The 15506-nt window shown below is 37.9% G+C and overlaps 2 protein-coding genes across 2 annotated transcripts; both read right to left on the reverse strand.

Moving 5' to 3' along the window:
- Positions 1-1047: 1047 nt before the first annotated feature.
- On the reverse strand, positions 1048-8414 carry LOC121263078 (ER lumen protein-retaining receptor erd-2.2-like). Its single transcript, XM_041165867.1, has 6 exons — positions 7881-8414; positions 6229-6428; positions 2167-2307; positions 1932-2012; positions 1408-1532; positions 1048-1318 (listed from the first exon to the last, which is right to left on the reverse strand). Exons 1-6 carry the CDS (start codon positions 8101-8103, stop codon positions 1270-1272), a joined length of 819 nt encoding a protein of 272 aa, XP_041021801.1. The 5' UTR covers positions 8104-8414; the 3' UTR covers positions 1048-1269.
- Positions 8415-12030: 3616 nt separating this feature from the next.
- On the reverse strand, positions 12031-15090 carry LOC121262893 (probable alkaline/neutral invertase B). Its single transcript, XM_041165575.1, has 4 exons — positions 14425-15090; positions 13757-14188; positions 12890-13448; positions 12031-12642 (listed from the first exon to the last, which is right to left on the reverse strand). The coding sequence occupies exons 1-4, from the start codon at positions 14809-14811 to the stop codon at positions 12347-12349; spliced, it is 1674 nt and encodes a 557-aa protein (XP_041021509.1). The 5' UTR covers positions 14812-15090; the 3' UTR covers positions 12031-12346.
- Positions 15091-15506: the final 416 nt, after the last annotated feature.

Here is a 15506-nt window from a genome sequence, read left to right on the forward strand (position 1 = left end):
AACTTATAGACTTACATTGATTTAGTTATAAATTTAGTTTAGCTATAAACTTATAATTATATTGATGATGTTAATTGTTACTTTATTACTAATTAGAGTATGTCAATGTATTACAATTTATTATAGTTCTAACTTCTAACTTATAAATTAGTTAATGGTGAATTAGTCATAGACTCATAGGTGAGTTAATTGATATTCATGTCATACATGAATCATGAAGTTAATTATAATTTACATTAGTTACTTTTAAATTTTTAATTGCTTTATACTTACTTACAATTTAGATATATTACAAAATGTTATCTAATAATGTAGAATCTAGATAGATGTAGTCTTGTATTTGTAGATGTCTACTAATTAGTTAGTGGTGAATTGATGATAGGTTAATTGGACCATGTGGTAGGTTAGATGAAAATTACATAATTTATTATATAAAAAACATAAATATATAATTTAATTTTTTTGTCGGTCCGGTCCGGTCCAATGCTTCTCGGACCAGTCCGGTCCGAAAACCCCTAAACCCGGGACCGGACCGAAGACCGAAATTCTCATTTTGTGAGGAGGACCGAAACCGAGAATGCCTATTCTCGATCCGGTCCGGTCGGTTTTGTCGGTCCGGACCGGCCGACTTACAGCCCTACGAATAATGCTACTTGGCCATCTAAAAACTTGCCGCCGTTTAGATGACTTTTTTAATATAGCACCATCACATGATTTATTAAAAAAAAAAAAAAAATCACATACGTAAAGTACCGGAGGAAACCTAAAATTTCGATCATCTTTCTTTTTTTATGTTTTCAGATGATTTTTGCTTTGAATATGTTTTTTTTTAATAAACCATGTGATAGGTGATGCCATGTCAAGAGGGCTGTAAGCTACAGTACTCTTTTATATTAATTTCGCGCAAATCTTCCGCTATTTGTAAGCTTTCTTTCATCAATGCTGTGAGTAACATGGGCCCTTATGGACCGTTAGATTTAGTGTGCGAAAATGTGTGTTACAATTTACATTCTCCATAAAGATAGGATACAAGAACAGTTTCCATATATAGAATTAATCTTTGTGCAAATTCAGAGCTTTTACACACCAAAAGTTCCGGGCCTAACACATTGAGGATAGCATCTAAAACATGCATCATGTCAAGAAGAAACTGTCCAAAGCTCACAACTGCTAAATACTAACCCTGACATTACAATAGTTGACTTGCTGAGTGGAACGATCCGGCTTTAACTAGATGTATACCAAAAAACTGAGGCATCATCCCAAAGTTTACACCACTCCTGAGGGGAGTCGCAGAACAAGTTGTCCACCGAGAATGCTGCATCCAGAGGAAAATTTTGCAGTGCGCTCACTAGGAAAGTAGTGTACAGCATCTAAGGATTTCAAAATCAGGAAGTTTTTACCTACCTTTTAACATAGTAGTAGCAAAAATCTGCAAGAATGAAGGTCTGCACAATTTCGCAGAGGAGAACCATTGGAGGCCACAAACCATAACCCAAAGCCGTCAGTAAGCGGCCTCGAGTATCCCATACCTGTGTAAAAGAAGGAAACCATAAACTAAGGAATTAAGAAAGGCAATAATTACCACAATCAATGAATCAAATCCCGGATTAGTTCCATCAACATGTTAATGGCGTCCATGCATAACAATTTAAAGACTGAAAAGAAAAACACTTCACAGTCGTTCTGCTAGTTATTTGTATAATGTTATAAGATATCGTGAAATAGACTGCTTGCAAGTTTCCCTTCACTTATTGACACATTCGAAGCTGGTGAGGTTTGAACACTGTAGCTTGTAGCTTCTGAAAAGCAACGATGGCTTGTGTAGCAAAATTGAGCTAGCCACATTCGCACTCAATTACCAGAATATAGACAACTGAATTGTATCTCATATGTGGCATATATGGCAGTTTTGAGCTTCATCATCAAACCTGGAGAAGCCAATGTGCACAACTCAAGAACCTTGCAACCCCCAGTGCAAATACATAATGTGCAGTGAATGGTTCCACAATCTGAGAGTTTGAAGAAACAAAGATGAGAAAAAAAAAATATCAAAACGTCATTTATGAAATTTAGTTAATAAAAAAATAGCTTAAAGTGCCATGCACGATGGACCATCGGAATGGAAAACTAAGAGAGCATGCAAGAGTAACTTTGAAACCATACCTTTGTGTTCTGCATTACCCGCAGCTGGGGTAGCACTGAAACAGCTTCAAGATAAACACAGAAGGCCCAGAAAATCCTGTTCAAGATATGATGCTGTGTTGTAGGATGGATTATAAATAATAGCACAGAACAAGGTATCACCTGCACCAAGAAAAGATAAGAGCGTAAATTACCTAAATAGGTTCACTAATCAGAATACATTAATACAGTGACTTACTATTTGCTAGATTCTAAGAAATAAATATTTTTGCTTTTCAATGCATCACAGAAACTGGGAACTACCTAGAAATTATGAAAGTGCAAATATCAAATCTAATGAAAACCTGTCAGGACAACGATAGTCCGGCCAGCCCAAGAATATCTGAAAGCAAGGAAATATGACTCTGTTCATGGATGCATATCCAGATCAAGCTTATCAAGTGTTTTCAAATCAACAAGCCATACCTGACTTTTGAGTTACACTTAGGAAGCTTGAATTGGCATGCTTATTCAAGCATAAAAAGGTGAACTGAATCCAGACTATCCAAACCCCAAAGGGGAATCATAAGTCATACAAACTACAACCTGATCAATCTGTAAAATCTATGGAAGTTTCTCATAGCCAAGTAACATGCATCATTTATAACAGAAATAAGCCGTTAATGTGTGATAGAAAATCTTATGGAGAGAGAAGAACCGCCGCCCTCGTGCTACCACCTTAGACCGACCCCTCACCACCGGCACAGACAAGGTCGACGGACTCCCGTGAACCCCGCAAAGGGTCGTCCGGCGTAGGTCCTAGCGCCGACGATCTGGTTTTCTTTTTTCACAAGTTTTCTCTATCATTTCTCAGAGACGACTTGGACCACCGGCAAGTGTATACTTACCACCGTCCCAGACAAGGTTGACAGGCCCCGGCGATAGTGTTGAGGGTCGTCCGGCATAGGTCCTGGCGACGACGACCTACTTTTTTCGCAAGACTCTTTCTTGGAGCCCTCCGACGTTGCGCCCTTGACCACCGGCGAGTGACTTCTCACCACTAGCCTAGACAAGGTCATTGGGCTCCGACAACTCTTTTGAGGGCCCTCCGACGTCGGTCCCCCTCCTGCGACCGGGTTTTTTGAGTTGCTTTGAGTCAACATGGTACTGGTTCTTTTGAGTTGCGTTGAGCCTTTGCCTGCAACCTGCTTTTGACTTGATCGACGGAATCTGACGACCGGGAGTCCATTCTGTGGGCACAGATCTGTTTTTTACCTTAAGAGGATGAAGCGGGAGCAGTAGGGAGCAGTGAGATTTGACAATGACGATGCGCGATGTGGATTCGTCTTAGTTGGAAGGCAAGAGGTGGTTGAAAGTGGAATAAAAAATTTTCGTTTTTACGAAAGCGGGAGGAAATAGTTTTCATATTTCTAAACATAGCAAAATGATAGCTAAGTTCATGTGTCTAAGGGGGATGACAGCTTAGTGGGTGGCAAAGGGGATTGAGGATTGTTTAGAACTTATCTATCACGAAGGTTTCTTCAGAGAGCTAAGGATGGGTAATGAAGTTTTTATCATTTAACATCATGCTAACGCAAGGGCAGCTTTCTACAACTCTTAGAATTCCGGAATGGGAGGACAGGTTTATTGGTGATTCCGAAAGGCGCAAATGGCATTGGATGAAAAGTCTTTCTGCAATCCATTTGAAGTGTTACTGAGTCCAAAACCACTATTTGAAGTGGGAAGTTTGTTGATGGAAAAACAGTGGGAAGGTCGTCCTCAATCAAATGTGCTTCGTACGCTGAGGTGTTGAGGTCAATGGCGGGTAGTCCGGCCGAGCTCAGCTCAGCGGCAAAAAGAAAGAGTAGGGCACTTGTAGGAGACAAAGGTCGTCAGGTGACATTGGGAGAGGTGGAGGGGGTATTGTAGGATGTCAAAGATCAATTGAATGGAGTTATGGAGTATGTGAAATATCTGATGATTAAAGTAAATAAGGGGTTGGACCTAGTCATGGGTATTGGTGGTGGGTCAAGTATGGATGAGGGAGGGCAGGGGGTAGATCTTTTGGATTTGAAGGCTACAAGTGTGCTGGCAAAGGGTGTATGAAAGCCGTCACAGATAGGGTCGTTGGACGCTGGCATCTTAGTCCATGCTAGTGTCACTATGCCTCCTGAGGGAGTTGTAGGGCTTCAGGCACCAAATGCAGATGGGGTTGGTACTTCTGTCCAGGGCTCATCTTTAGTTGAAGACGGGGGTCCCTCCAGGGTCTCGAGAACTTTGGAAGAAATAGTCAAGCCTCTTTTAGAAGATGCAAATGGGGTTACAGAAGGTAGTGCTTCCCTTGTTCTACGGAGGGAGCAGTAGGGTCAGATAAAATGACACAACAAGGATCGTCGGGGGTGGGTGCAAAGTCAAGCAATGCTGATGGAGGGGAGGAACCTATAATGGTGACAGAAACAATGGACAAAAACCATATAGCTGTTGAGCAACAATATGGCGGGAAGGAAACTAGCGGTTTGTCGTTGGTGCCTCATGTGGGGGAAGGTTTAGAATCGGGAGTGCAGTTGGCTACTATGGTTGGGGATAATGTCATTCCCTTGGTTTCTCTTCCTCCGTTAAACAATATAGCGGGTTTACCATTGGATTAGATTCTGAATAAAGTTAACGGGCTTCAACAACTCTTGGGGCTTTCATATAGAGAACATGAAGACCAATTTAAAGCTCTAATCACTGCGATTGAGGCAAGTCACGCGTTTGAAACCAAATCACATTTTAAGAAAAGCAGAGAGTTAAAGCATCTTTCATGGGCAATCAACTACAATGCTAAAGGAGGTAGCTCAAGTCTAGGGAAGACTAAGGCTACATTTGGATAGTGAGAATACTTGAGAAGTGTTGAGAATGTTTGTGAATAGTTATGAGTAGAGATTGAAGTGAGTTTGTAGGTCCCATTGAGAGTATTTTGAGTTGTTTGGATGTGTGAAGTATGTTGAGTTGTTGACTTTTGGATAGGTAGTTGAAAAAGGTGTGGGACCTATAAATATTATAGTGATTTTATTTTTAGTAATAAATATTATAGTGATTTTATTATATTAATAAATAGTGTAGTGATTTTATTTTATTTTATTTTTATATATAATAGTGATAAATATTATAATGATTTTATTTTTATATATATAATAGTGATCAATATTATAGTAATTTTATTTTTTATTTATATATTATAGTGATTTTATTTTTTATTTATATTTAATAGTGATAAATATTATAGTGGTTTTTGAAAAGATTTTGATATGAAGATGGCTCATTGTGTTTGGCACGTGGAGTATTTCCAATAGTACGAGAATACTTGGAAAGTGTTGAGGTATGTTGGCTACCCAAACGTAGCCTAAAGGGAGGACATTGTGAAGACAATCTCGTAGTGGGATGTTCGGTTAAAGGATTAGTTTTATGGAAACAAGGGGCTGGGGTTGGTGTATTTTGGGTAGGTTTCATGGGAGTTTTGGGTCATTAGGGGCTCTCTTGTATGGGCTAGGTGTTTTCTTGTATACATCCAGTATACTTAGTTACTCCTATTGATATATATATATATATATATAAATAATATTATTACTTATAAAAAAAAAAAAAAAAAACAGAAATAATAGATGAACCATATTAGCAAAACTATATCTATTGGAATTATGAGAAATGCAAACAGAAAGAAATTTTACCAAAATTTGAAGCGTTAAAATGGTTTCTCACCTTCAACACACCACAGTGTAGTATGAACAAGTATAATGTTTTACTTTGAATGAGGACAATATGTTTAGCAGTGAACTCAGAGGATGAAATATTGAACCCAAATGATTTGATAAAACAGCAAACAAATGGATACATGTAGAGAAACAAAAAATCGGTTCCATATTTCAGACAAACATGCAACATTGCAATGAAATAGCCATTCATGACCAGCAAGAGACGCCACTTAACAAACTAGGAAATCAAGTTTAGCCGGTATTGGCAATTTTTCCTACATTCACTTGCTTTTAAAAACATATAAATGCCACAAATGTTAAGATACAAGAAGGAAGGTTACTTTGTTCTGCAAAATGATTGAGGACCCACCACATAGTAAATTTTGAAGTTGTCCTTCTCTTCCATGTAACTAGACTTCAAATTCAAACGAATCATATAGATCACCCAAAGAGTTGTCACCAGTGTTGCTGAATCAAGTAGTGTGTGTAAATCAAATTCCATGACAAAACTGCAATAGAGTCTAACCGCCAGAAATAGGGCTGTTAGTTCCTGTGATTTGAGTGAAAGCCCTGCAGATGGTTAATAATATTGAATCAAAAAGGGCATTTCGGCAGTTATAATCTTAACAAGATCTGGCAATTGGTCAAGGCCTTGGTCTTGGTGGTATGCTCCCTCCAAGGTCTAAGGTTTGAATCCCAATGGGTGCAAACAATCTCTAGGGGCCATTGGACTGGTAGATTTTTCCCTTCAATTACCCGAGGTGCACTTGCGGAAAACTCATTACTGAGGGCTTGTGCACCCCCAGGATTAGTCGAGACTCTGTTCCCGGACACATGGTGCCAATAATAATAATAAAATAAAAAATAAAAAACCTGGCAGTTTCCCCAGCTAGAAACTGATGCCAGGGCAAAAAGAGAAAATAATGAAGGAAGCTTGAAAACCTTTATAGTTAGGAGATCAAGTTTTTACTTTTTCACTAAAAAAATGGAACCTTGTCTAGATAAATGCCCATCAAGAATATCTATGATATACTAGGAGTTCAGGGAAAATACATTTTACACTTTTGAACTGCCATCATTTTTTTCAGTTTGCACCCTAAACTACTAAAAGTGATAATTAGAACCCAAAACCATCAAATTTAGTCAATTTGCACCCTCAAAGTCAAACTTTAATCAAGGTGCAAATTGAATAAATTGATAGGGTTCTAATTATCAGTTTTAGTCTCTCAGGGAGTAAATTACTTAATAAATAAAAAAGAGAGTATTTCAGGAAGTAAATTGAAAATAATGGTAGTAGTTCAAGGGTGCAGAATATAATTTCCCCTGTAAATTGAGAACACCAACAAATCAAAGAGCGAAAGGGCATATATAATTTTCCTAATGAACAATATTTTGGGACATAATAGAACACTGACATACAATTTTCGACTTAGTATTGTCAAAAGAAAATTATCTTCTATATTATCCCCTAAAAGAGCCACAGAATAGTAACGCTAGACCAGTTTCAGTATCCAATACCCAAAAGAATTCTGTGGTTAGAAAAAAAAAATAAAAAATTATAATTCGAGAACGCAAGAATGTATCACACCATATATAAAGGTAAACGGTAAAAAGCCGCACGGTCATGCAGGAAGGACAGCCATTTGTTTGTTCATATCAGTCGGCACATTAATCCAGAGTGCGATTTGCCTCCAAACCACCGGAAAATAAATCACAAGTATTTGCCAGATTCCAATACTTCAAAAAAGTCCCTTGTAAAATGTCAATCAGAGCTAGTCTTCTTTCTAGTTGCTGAAGGATTATTCTCAAATCATTATAGTCAATATATTTCACTTTTTTTACTCCCGGGCAGCCAAACCATTTTGCCTAGAGCTTTAATCTATTTTATCCCTTTATTAGTGTCAAAGATATTAACTTTCGGTGTAACCCACAAGGGCCCAATTCCAAATCAGAATGTTAAATTGAAAAAAGAAGAAGATAAAAACAGAAACCAAAGAAGGAGATGAGTTTTTTTTCCCTTACCAGCACAGGTCTTCTCCTTGGTGAGCTTGTAGATAAGGACGGAAATGCCGAGAGCGTGAACGGCCTCGGCTGCGACGAAAAGGTTGTCGTGATCGTGAACGACCAGTCGCAGGAGAACGAGTGTGGCCAAGGCCGATACAAGCGCAAGAAACACCTTGATCTTCGGCGGCTGTCTGCGAACCCATGTCGCCACGGCGTGGATTGGCCTTTTTGGCCCCTGCATTGCGTCTACTTTTTCTCTCACACGCACTCTCCCTCTCTATCTATCTCTACCTATAAGATGTGGTATCAGCAAACAAACGTTGTATGATCGATTCCACGAAGTTTCAATTTTCAAAGAAGCGAGCTCTCGCGCTGTAAGTGCGCGACTTTTAGATGTGGTGCAGGTTCGAGCCTCGAAGACTTTCGAGTTTCGATTCGTTTGCGGTTTTGACACGCGTGGGGAGAACACTATTTGGTTGGGGTTGGGCATTGAGCGGTTCAACCACTGAGCAACATCCTGGTGCCTGGGCCTGGCCCAGTTATCTTCTTCGCGTACAAGATCTGTTTCGGCGCATGAAAAGGAGTTCACAGAATAAAATGGAAGCTCCAACTCGCCTACTTGAGTTTACTAGATGGACCGCTTGACCCGTGCGTCATGTTAAAAGGAGAAATGAAATGAATCAGAATGATATTGACAAGTTTGAAAGCATCACGTCTTCTTTCTTCAAAACAGTGTGCGAAGCTTGTACAGTATCTAGCGTTACTCAATTAAAAAATAAACAGAATGTTAAATTCATTTTTTTCCTTTTATCACCAAGATGTTGTCGTGATGGCAAGTATTTATATAATGATTCACTATAAACGATTATCAAATCCTTTAACAAACTTCCAAAATGTATCATTTTGTTCAATCTCCCTTATTTCCAAAATCATAATTTCATTTTCATTCTATTGTACCAAAAAAATATCATAGCCTATAATTATTGCTATGTTTTACCGTCATTGCTATTATTATTAATAATAATAATAAAAGAATGAAAAATTGATGCAGTTGAGGAAAAAAACAAGTGTTATGCTTTTTTTGCCTTTTAATATGACATGTGACAATGTCAGATTAAGTGGTCCATTTGAGCGGTAAACTCATTGCCGAACAGCATTTTCCAATAAAAATATGGACAGTGTTTTTCTAGATTGAATCGGAGAAAGCTCAACCCATTTAAATGATTAATATAAGCATGTTTTTTTAACAAAGAGACACATGTCAACTTTTTAAGTTTAGAAGTGCTATAGACAGAAATTTTACAAAAGTAAACTTATAAACTAACAATGAACTATTTTATAACAAAAGAAATTTTATAATCTGATATATTATATCACATCACGTCAATTTTTTTTAATACATTTTTGTATAATCTCTTTAGTTAAAGTATTTATATTTTAAATTAGACTTTTTATATGTGCTGATCACATCAACAACTACCTTGAGATTAAAGAACTCGAACCAACGAGAAGCAATCGCAGCAAGTATAGGAGTACAGGAAGCCCTTCTACACCAAATTAAAAATGTCATTTTAGAAGGTGATTCACAAGTGGTTGTCGAAGCTCTACAACAAACTCAACAAACTCCAGATTGGACAATAGAAGCCCCAATCAGAGATACAAGGATCATGCTCCGTATTATCGGTTTTTCTGAGGGCTTTTTTCATTTCAAGTATTTAGGTGTGCCTATTGTGGTTGGTAGATTTGAAAGCTTCTGACTTTGGTGAGTTGTTAGGTAAAGTTAAAAAGAAAATTGATGGTTGGAAGATGAAATTGCTTTTTGCAAGTGGGAGAACTATTCTTTTGCGTCATGTTCTATTAAGTATGGCAACTCATCTCCTTGCTATTTTAAATGTTCCAAAGGTTGTGATCATGGAGTTGAATCGGCTTCTGAGTTCTTTCTTTTGGGGTGATTCCGACGGGAAGGGTAAAAGAAAGTGGGTGGCTTAGAATAAGATCTGTCGTCCTACTGAAAAAGGTGGTTTGGGTATTAGGGATTTTGGAGATATTCAGCGGGCTTTACACATGAAACTTACATGGCGTTTGTTTTCGGGTCATTCATTGTGAGCGGATTTTTTCAGAGGCAAGTATGTTAGGGGCAATCATTTATCTATTTTGGCGCCGAATAAGGATTGTCGTTTTTGGAGATCTATTGTTAAGAGTATTCCTGATATTCTTAATAACTTTAAGTGGCGTGTGGGAGAGGGTAATCTCACTTTTTGGTATGATAATTAGGAGGAGGGTGGTCCGCTCAATGCCCAATTTACAGTGACTGTGCAACCTTTTATAAAGATTAAAGAGTTGTACATTGACAATGGTTGGGATGTTCCTCTCCTGAAAATGTTTGTGGGTCAACAAAAAGCTATAGAATTGCTTCAATTCTTGGCGAGGCATAAAGAGGGACAAGATGTGTTAATTTGGAGGAAAAAAATGATGGTATTTTTAATACTAAAAGTGTCTGGGATTGTATTAGGGTTTGGACAACCCATTTACCTTGGGCCCATTAATTTTGGCACAATAACCTTCCTAAGAAAATCTCAATTATGATGTGGAAGACTTCTAATAATTGCTTGAATGTGGATGAAAAGATTAAAATGACAGGGATCCCTTTGGTGTCTAAATGTAATTGCTGTTCTTTGGGTCAGATTGAGGACCTTAATCATGTTTTTTTGTTCTGGTGATTTTGCTAGACAGATTTGGCGCATGTCTTCTGTTCAGTTAAGTGTGCATATGGGTGAGTTCCGAACTTGGAAGGAGTAAATTAATTTTTGGTTTTGTCGTGCTGGTAAATCATCTCAAGTTCAGACTATTTTTGGCCTCCTTCCCTCCATTATCTCTTGGAAGTTGTGGGAAAGGTGTTGCAAAGCCAGGTATGAAGGTAAGCTTGATACGGTTGAGTCTGTTTGGCATGTTATTAGTTATTGGATCCGTAGAATTATGCAATTAAATATGAAAGCTTTGAGGCTTACTAGCCAGGATGTCACAATTCTTAAGAGACTAGATATTTTGATTTCGATTCCTAAAGCAAAGAAGGTTTTTGTGGTGAATTGGATCCCGCCCCGACAGAGCTGGGTTAAACTTAATATTGATGGGAGCAGTTTGGGAAATCCTGGTCCGGCAGGGGCGGGGGGTGTCATTCGTGATGTTAGAGGTAAGATGCATGCTGCTTTTTCTACCTCCTTTGGACAGGGTTCCAATAATTTCGCTAAATTAAGGAGTTTGCTGGAAGGTGTAAGGAGGTGTTGTCATCTGGGTTTTCGTTGAGTTCAGATTGAGACAGATTCTCAAATTCTTGTTAACTGGATTAAAAAGAGAGAGTGTAATATCTAGTATCTTGAGGATTATTGGGATGAAATTCAAGTTTGTCTTGATTATTTGGAGTATAGTGTGAATCATGTTTTTCGTGAAGGTAATGCGGTGGCAGATTTTCTTGCGAAACATGGAGCTGGGGGTCTGAATATGGATTGGACTGAAGATAGAGTTTCTCTGCCCAGTAAGTTAAGAGGTCTTCTTTGGATGGATAGACTTGGTCTTCCTTATTTGAGGATATCTTAGTAAGGTATGTTTTATTTGCTTTTGTTTTCATTGTTATTTCAGTAGCTATCTGCTTGCGCTGGTGTTTTCTTGCAGGTTGTTTATATTTTTTTATAGGTTTTTTTTTTTTATGTTGTTTTTGGCATCTTGTAATTTTGGTTTCATGTCTATGATTTTTTAGGCCCGGGTTTTAGTCTTTCTTGCATATCTGTAAACCAATAGGTTTCTAGTTGTAACCACGGTTTTCCTTCGTCATAAGTGAGAGTTATCAATAAAATTGAGGTACCGTCCTCTAAAAAAAAAAAAAAAATCAAAATACATCGATTTTAAAATCGATACGCACATTTCATTGCGCAATAGGCAACATTGAACAACTTGTTCAGAAGCATCCCCTTAAGAAAGTGCCTCAATGTATGTTGGATTTCTATAGTGGAAAAGACTCACCCTTTATTCCTTATTAATTGATGTAATTGTCGTTATTGTATTACTTTGTAAGACTCCTTTATTTTCTTAATGAATCCTTTCTATTTGCCGAGGAAAAAAAAAAAAAACTACCTTACACCAATACCCGATAATTACTCCATACTCACGGAAATAAAATATGATCTGATTCCACGGATTGTTCGATAGCATAAACTTATTACAATTTTTAAGACCCAAATGCAAGCTTATTCTGCTGAATCACAATCATAAATGTGTCCAAGCCAAATAATTGTGGAAATATGGGGACACGCAGCATAAGTTTATAACACTTTTTTTAGATAACAAGAAATAGCCACCCTTCAACCTGTGAAGTGCATGAATTCCATTGTTTCATGTAGGATTTAACATATCTCAGCTAGATTATTGGTCAAACGTTGAAGAATGAGAAAAGAGATATATTTGAGAATGGAGATACGAGTTTGGACGTATCAAAAACTCCAGGAGGCAGATCTTTTTACAATGGGTTTTATCTGCTTGTCTTCCCCGAGTGATATCATTCCCAAATGAGAAGGGTCTTCAAGCATCATCTTGGCCACCAAGTATCCTGCAATTGACCAGGTTTGGAACTTTCGAGCCTGCTTTCCAACATACCTGCCAAGCTTTCCATCATAATATTCTGGCCAGTGGTCTTTGGACAACCGGCTTTCGGCGAGTTCAATGGCATGTCTAGCTATATGTGGACGTCCGGTCTTGATACATGCAGCTGTGAGCAGCCATAAAAGCACTGCAGCGAAAGGCAATTTCATCAACTGAATATCTTGGGAACATCTTTTTTTAATGGAGAAAAAAAAAAAAAAAGAGCCATGATATATATTGAAAACTACACTTTGAATGCTAGTTGTATGGCTCTAGTTAAGCCTAAGCTATATTTCAAAGCATTTCATAGTTAAGAAATCATATGCATGCCCAAGTTTATGACACCTTAAGTGACAATCTTAGCCAAAACTAAGAAAATCTAGGCAGAAGCTAACCTGGCCAAGAGCCTCCATTATGGTAACTCCACCTAGTGTTTTTCGGGTCACAGCCAGTTACAATTCGCCATTCATGACTTTCAAGTGCTGGGTAAGCAATTTTCAATGGCATTTCTCCAACCAACTCTTCCCAACGTGATTCAATGAGATCCATTATAGCTACAGATTGTTCAGGGGTTGCCAAAGATGACAAAATTGCCATACAGTTACCCAAGCAGAACCAACGGAAATCCATTTTTGCAGGACTAACATTCCCAATGAAGTAGCCACCGCGACTTGGCATGAAATCAAACACCCAATCCGGAAGAGAATCAGGCATTACATTAAACTTGTTAACAGCAGTATGAGAGTACTCTTCTGTTTTATACCTATAAATGTCATTGAGCTGCTTCAAATCCAGCCAAAAATAACTCCTCATGTGATAACTAAGAGCAAGGAGACGATTAACTATTCGGTCCACAAATTCCTTCCCTGCTTCATCTTGCTTAAGTAAAAGCAAAGCACATCTTAAAGCCATAAAGAAGAGTGCTTGGATTTCAATAGGGTATCCGTATACTCCCTGAATGATGAAGAATTAGACAATTAAAGAATACAGAAGAATACCGAGAAATCATGGGAAAGTACATGCGCTCCAATCAAACTATGGTCCACAAAATAACATGGTGCTGGATACCAAATGCAAGAAATAACAAAGTGGCATTTTTAAAACCAGGCATTGAGAGCTGGCACTGGCAGGAAAACTTCTAACATATAATCCATTCACAATATGTAACATTAAATCTTTTCATGTCAACTGCCTGTCCAATTTGTCACAGTTTCTCTTTTGAAGGTTATTTATTATATCACAAATTATGGAAATAAACTAACCATTCTTCTGTCAATCATGCTGCATCCATCAGCGCACAGCAGAGTTGGGAAAGTATCAAAGCCTTCTGAGAGACACAAACTCAAAATAAGGCGCATACCCTTTTGGCATTCAGGCATGTCTGCCAAGGAAGAGTCCCCTGTATGTTTTGTATATGCACGAAGTAATATAATCCACCAAAATCCAGAATCAACGGGAGCTACTCTTCCTATTGCACTCTCACCAAAGTCTGCAATCAAAGTTTCATAGTTTCTTTCTGGATCGTGGATCACTTTAAAACTTGCAGGCATAACTCCTTCTCCTAGTTTGAACCAATCTATCATCTTCTCCCTTGATTGAAGGTGAAGAGTTTTCAACAGAAAATTTTTTACTATTTCATCCTCCCCATTCATCAAAAAAGCCAGGGCGCTTGGTACAAAATCTCTAACAAAGACCTGCCATGTAAAGTAAATTCAATTGTTTTCGGTGCTCAAAAAGAAGAATAAAATGCAAATAACTGTTTCAGAGAAAATTGTGCGAAATGTTAAAAGAACAGAAAAAAAAAAAAAAAAAAAAAAAAAAAAAAAAAAACCTCAAGAAGTTTTCAATGGATCAAACATCTTAGTTTCTAACAAATATCAGAATATTACAAGTTAGTTTGAAGAAGTTTTCAATGGAAATTGGGATTCACCTGATCATAGTTAAGTTCTTCAACAGAATGGTCAACTGCAGCAATGGTCCCAACAGGTTGCCCCCGGAAGTTAATCAAGGAACGCTTCAAGGCTTCCCATGCCTCAGCTACCATGGGATGTGACTCAAAGTGGCTACTCGATCTGGGTGTATTAAAACCAGAACTTCTACAGGGAGAAGATCCATTCTCAAGATGGTCTACGATGGGAGCGGAACTGTCTGCATATCCGCCATTTGACCTTTCATCGAAGGATCTATTTTTCTCAACATGAATCGGCCTTGATCTGTCCAATGACCCCAAAATATCTTCGATTTCAAATATAGAGCCTGACGTTTCAAAACTCTTCTTACTCCCATTTTGGGACATATTCGTGACACCTGATGACATTCTTGAAATCTCAATACTCAAAACCTCAAATACCCACTACAAAATGAATGTTTCAAAATCTACACTTGGTCGCTGAGAAAGATGTTTATTTGCAATGAAAAATTCTATCAGCTACTGTTCACTATTCCATATAACACATCTTATAAAAAATAGTCCAAGCTCTATGAAAAAAAAACTATAAATGTGATGTGCGAAAATAAATCTTAGCTGATGTATAGAATTGTTGATTTGCAATATAAGCTATAGACTTCCAAAGTCAACCAACAAGTAGCAATGAACGGTTAATTGTTGTACTGCAAGGAGTAAATGAGACATACCTAGAAAATGAGGCGATTTAAAATGACAGAAGAAAAAAGTTTTGCTATGAAACTTTAAAGTCCTTGCACGATATTAGTAGCATATGACAGAAGATAATAAAAGATGCTTACCAGAATCAGAACGATTTATGAACCTTAAATGCCAAGAAAGAAACCTAACTCAGTGGAAAGATGCCTCGGAAGCGCCGTGGGGCTGCGGAGAAACAAACGCACGTCACCTTCGTGCGCATCAACGAGAATGAATAAGAAAACAATCACGTTTCCTGCAAGCCATGGTTTTATTTTCTGTGATATATATTATATAGCGGCATGGCGGGTAGGTGAAGTTAGTCGTGGCAAAACCTGATATAGCTGGTTAGAAAATGTAATTCGGCCGAT

This window comes from Juglans microcarpa x Juglans regia, chromosome 4S (assembly GCF_004785595.1).
Source record: "Juglans microcarpa x Juglans regia isolate MS1-56 chromosome 4S, Jm3101_v1.0, whole genome shotgun sequence".
Classification (NCBI taxonomy): Eukaryota; Viridiplantae; Streptophyta; class Magnoliopsida; order Fagales; family Juglandaceae; genus Juglans; species Juglans microcarpa x Juglans regia.

Coding starts and splice junctions, on each gene's coding strand:
- LOC121263078 (XM_041165867.1), bottom strand. CDS start 8,103: ATGCAGGGGCCAAAAAGGCCAATCCACGCCGTGGCGACATGGGTTCGC. Junction 2,013..2,166: donor GGGTAATGCAGAACACAAAG/GTATGGTTTCAA, acceptor TCAAACTCTCAG/ATTGTGGAACCATTCACTGC. Junction 1,319..1,407: donor TGCTACTACTATGTTAAAAG/GTAGGTAAAAAC, acceptor CTCTGGATGCAG/CATTCTCGGTGGACAACTTG.
- LOC121262893 (XM_041165575.1), bottom strand. CDS start 14,811: ATGTCATCAGGTGTCACGAATATGTCCCAAAATGGGAGTAAGAAGAGT. Junction 14,189..14,424: donor AAGAACTTAACTATGATCAG/GTGAATCCCAAT, acceptor TTTACATGGCAG/GTCTTTGTTAGAGATTTTGT. Junction 12,643..12,889: donor TAATGGAGGCTCTTGGCCAG/GTTAGCTTCTGC, acceptor CTTTCGCTGCAG/TGCTTTTATGGCTGCTCACA.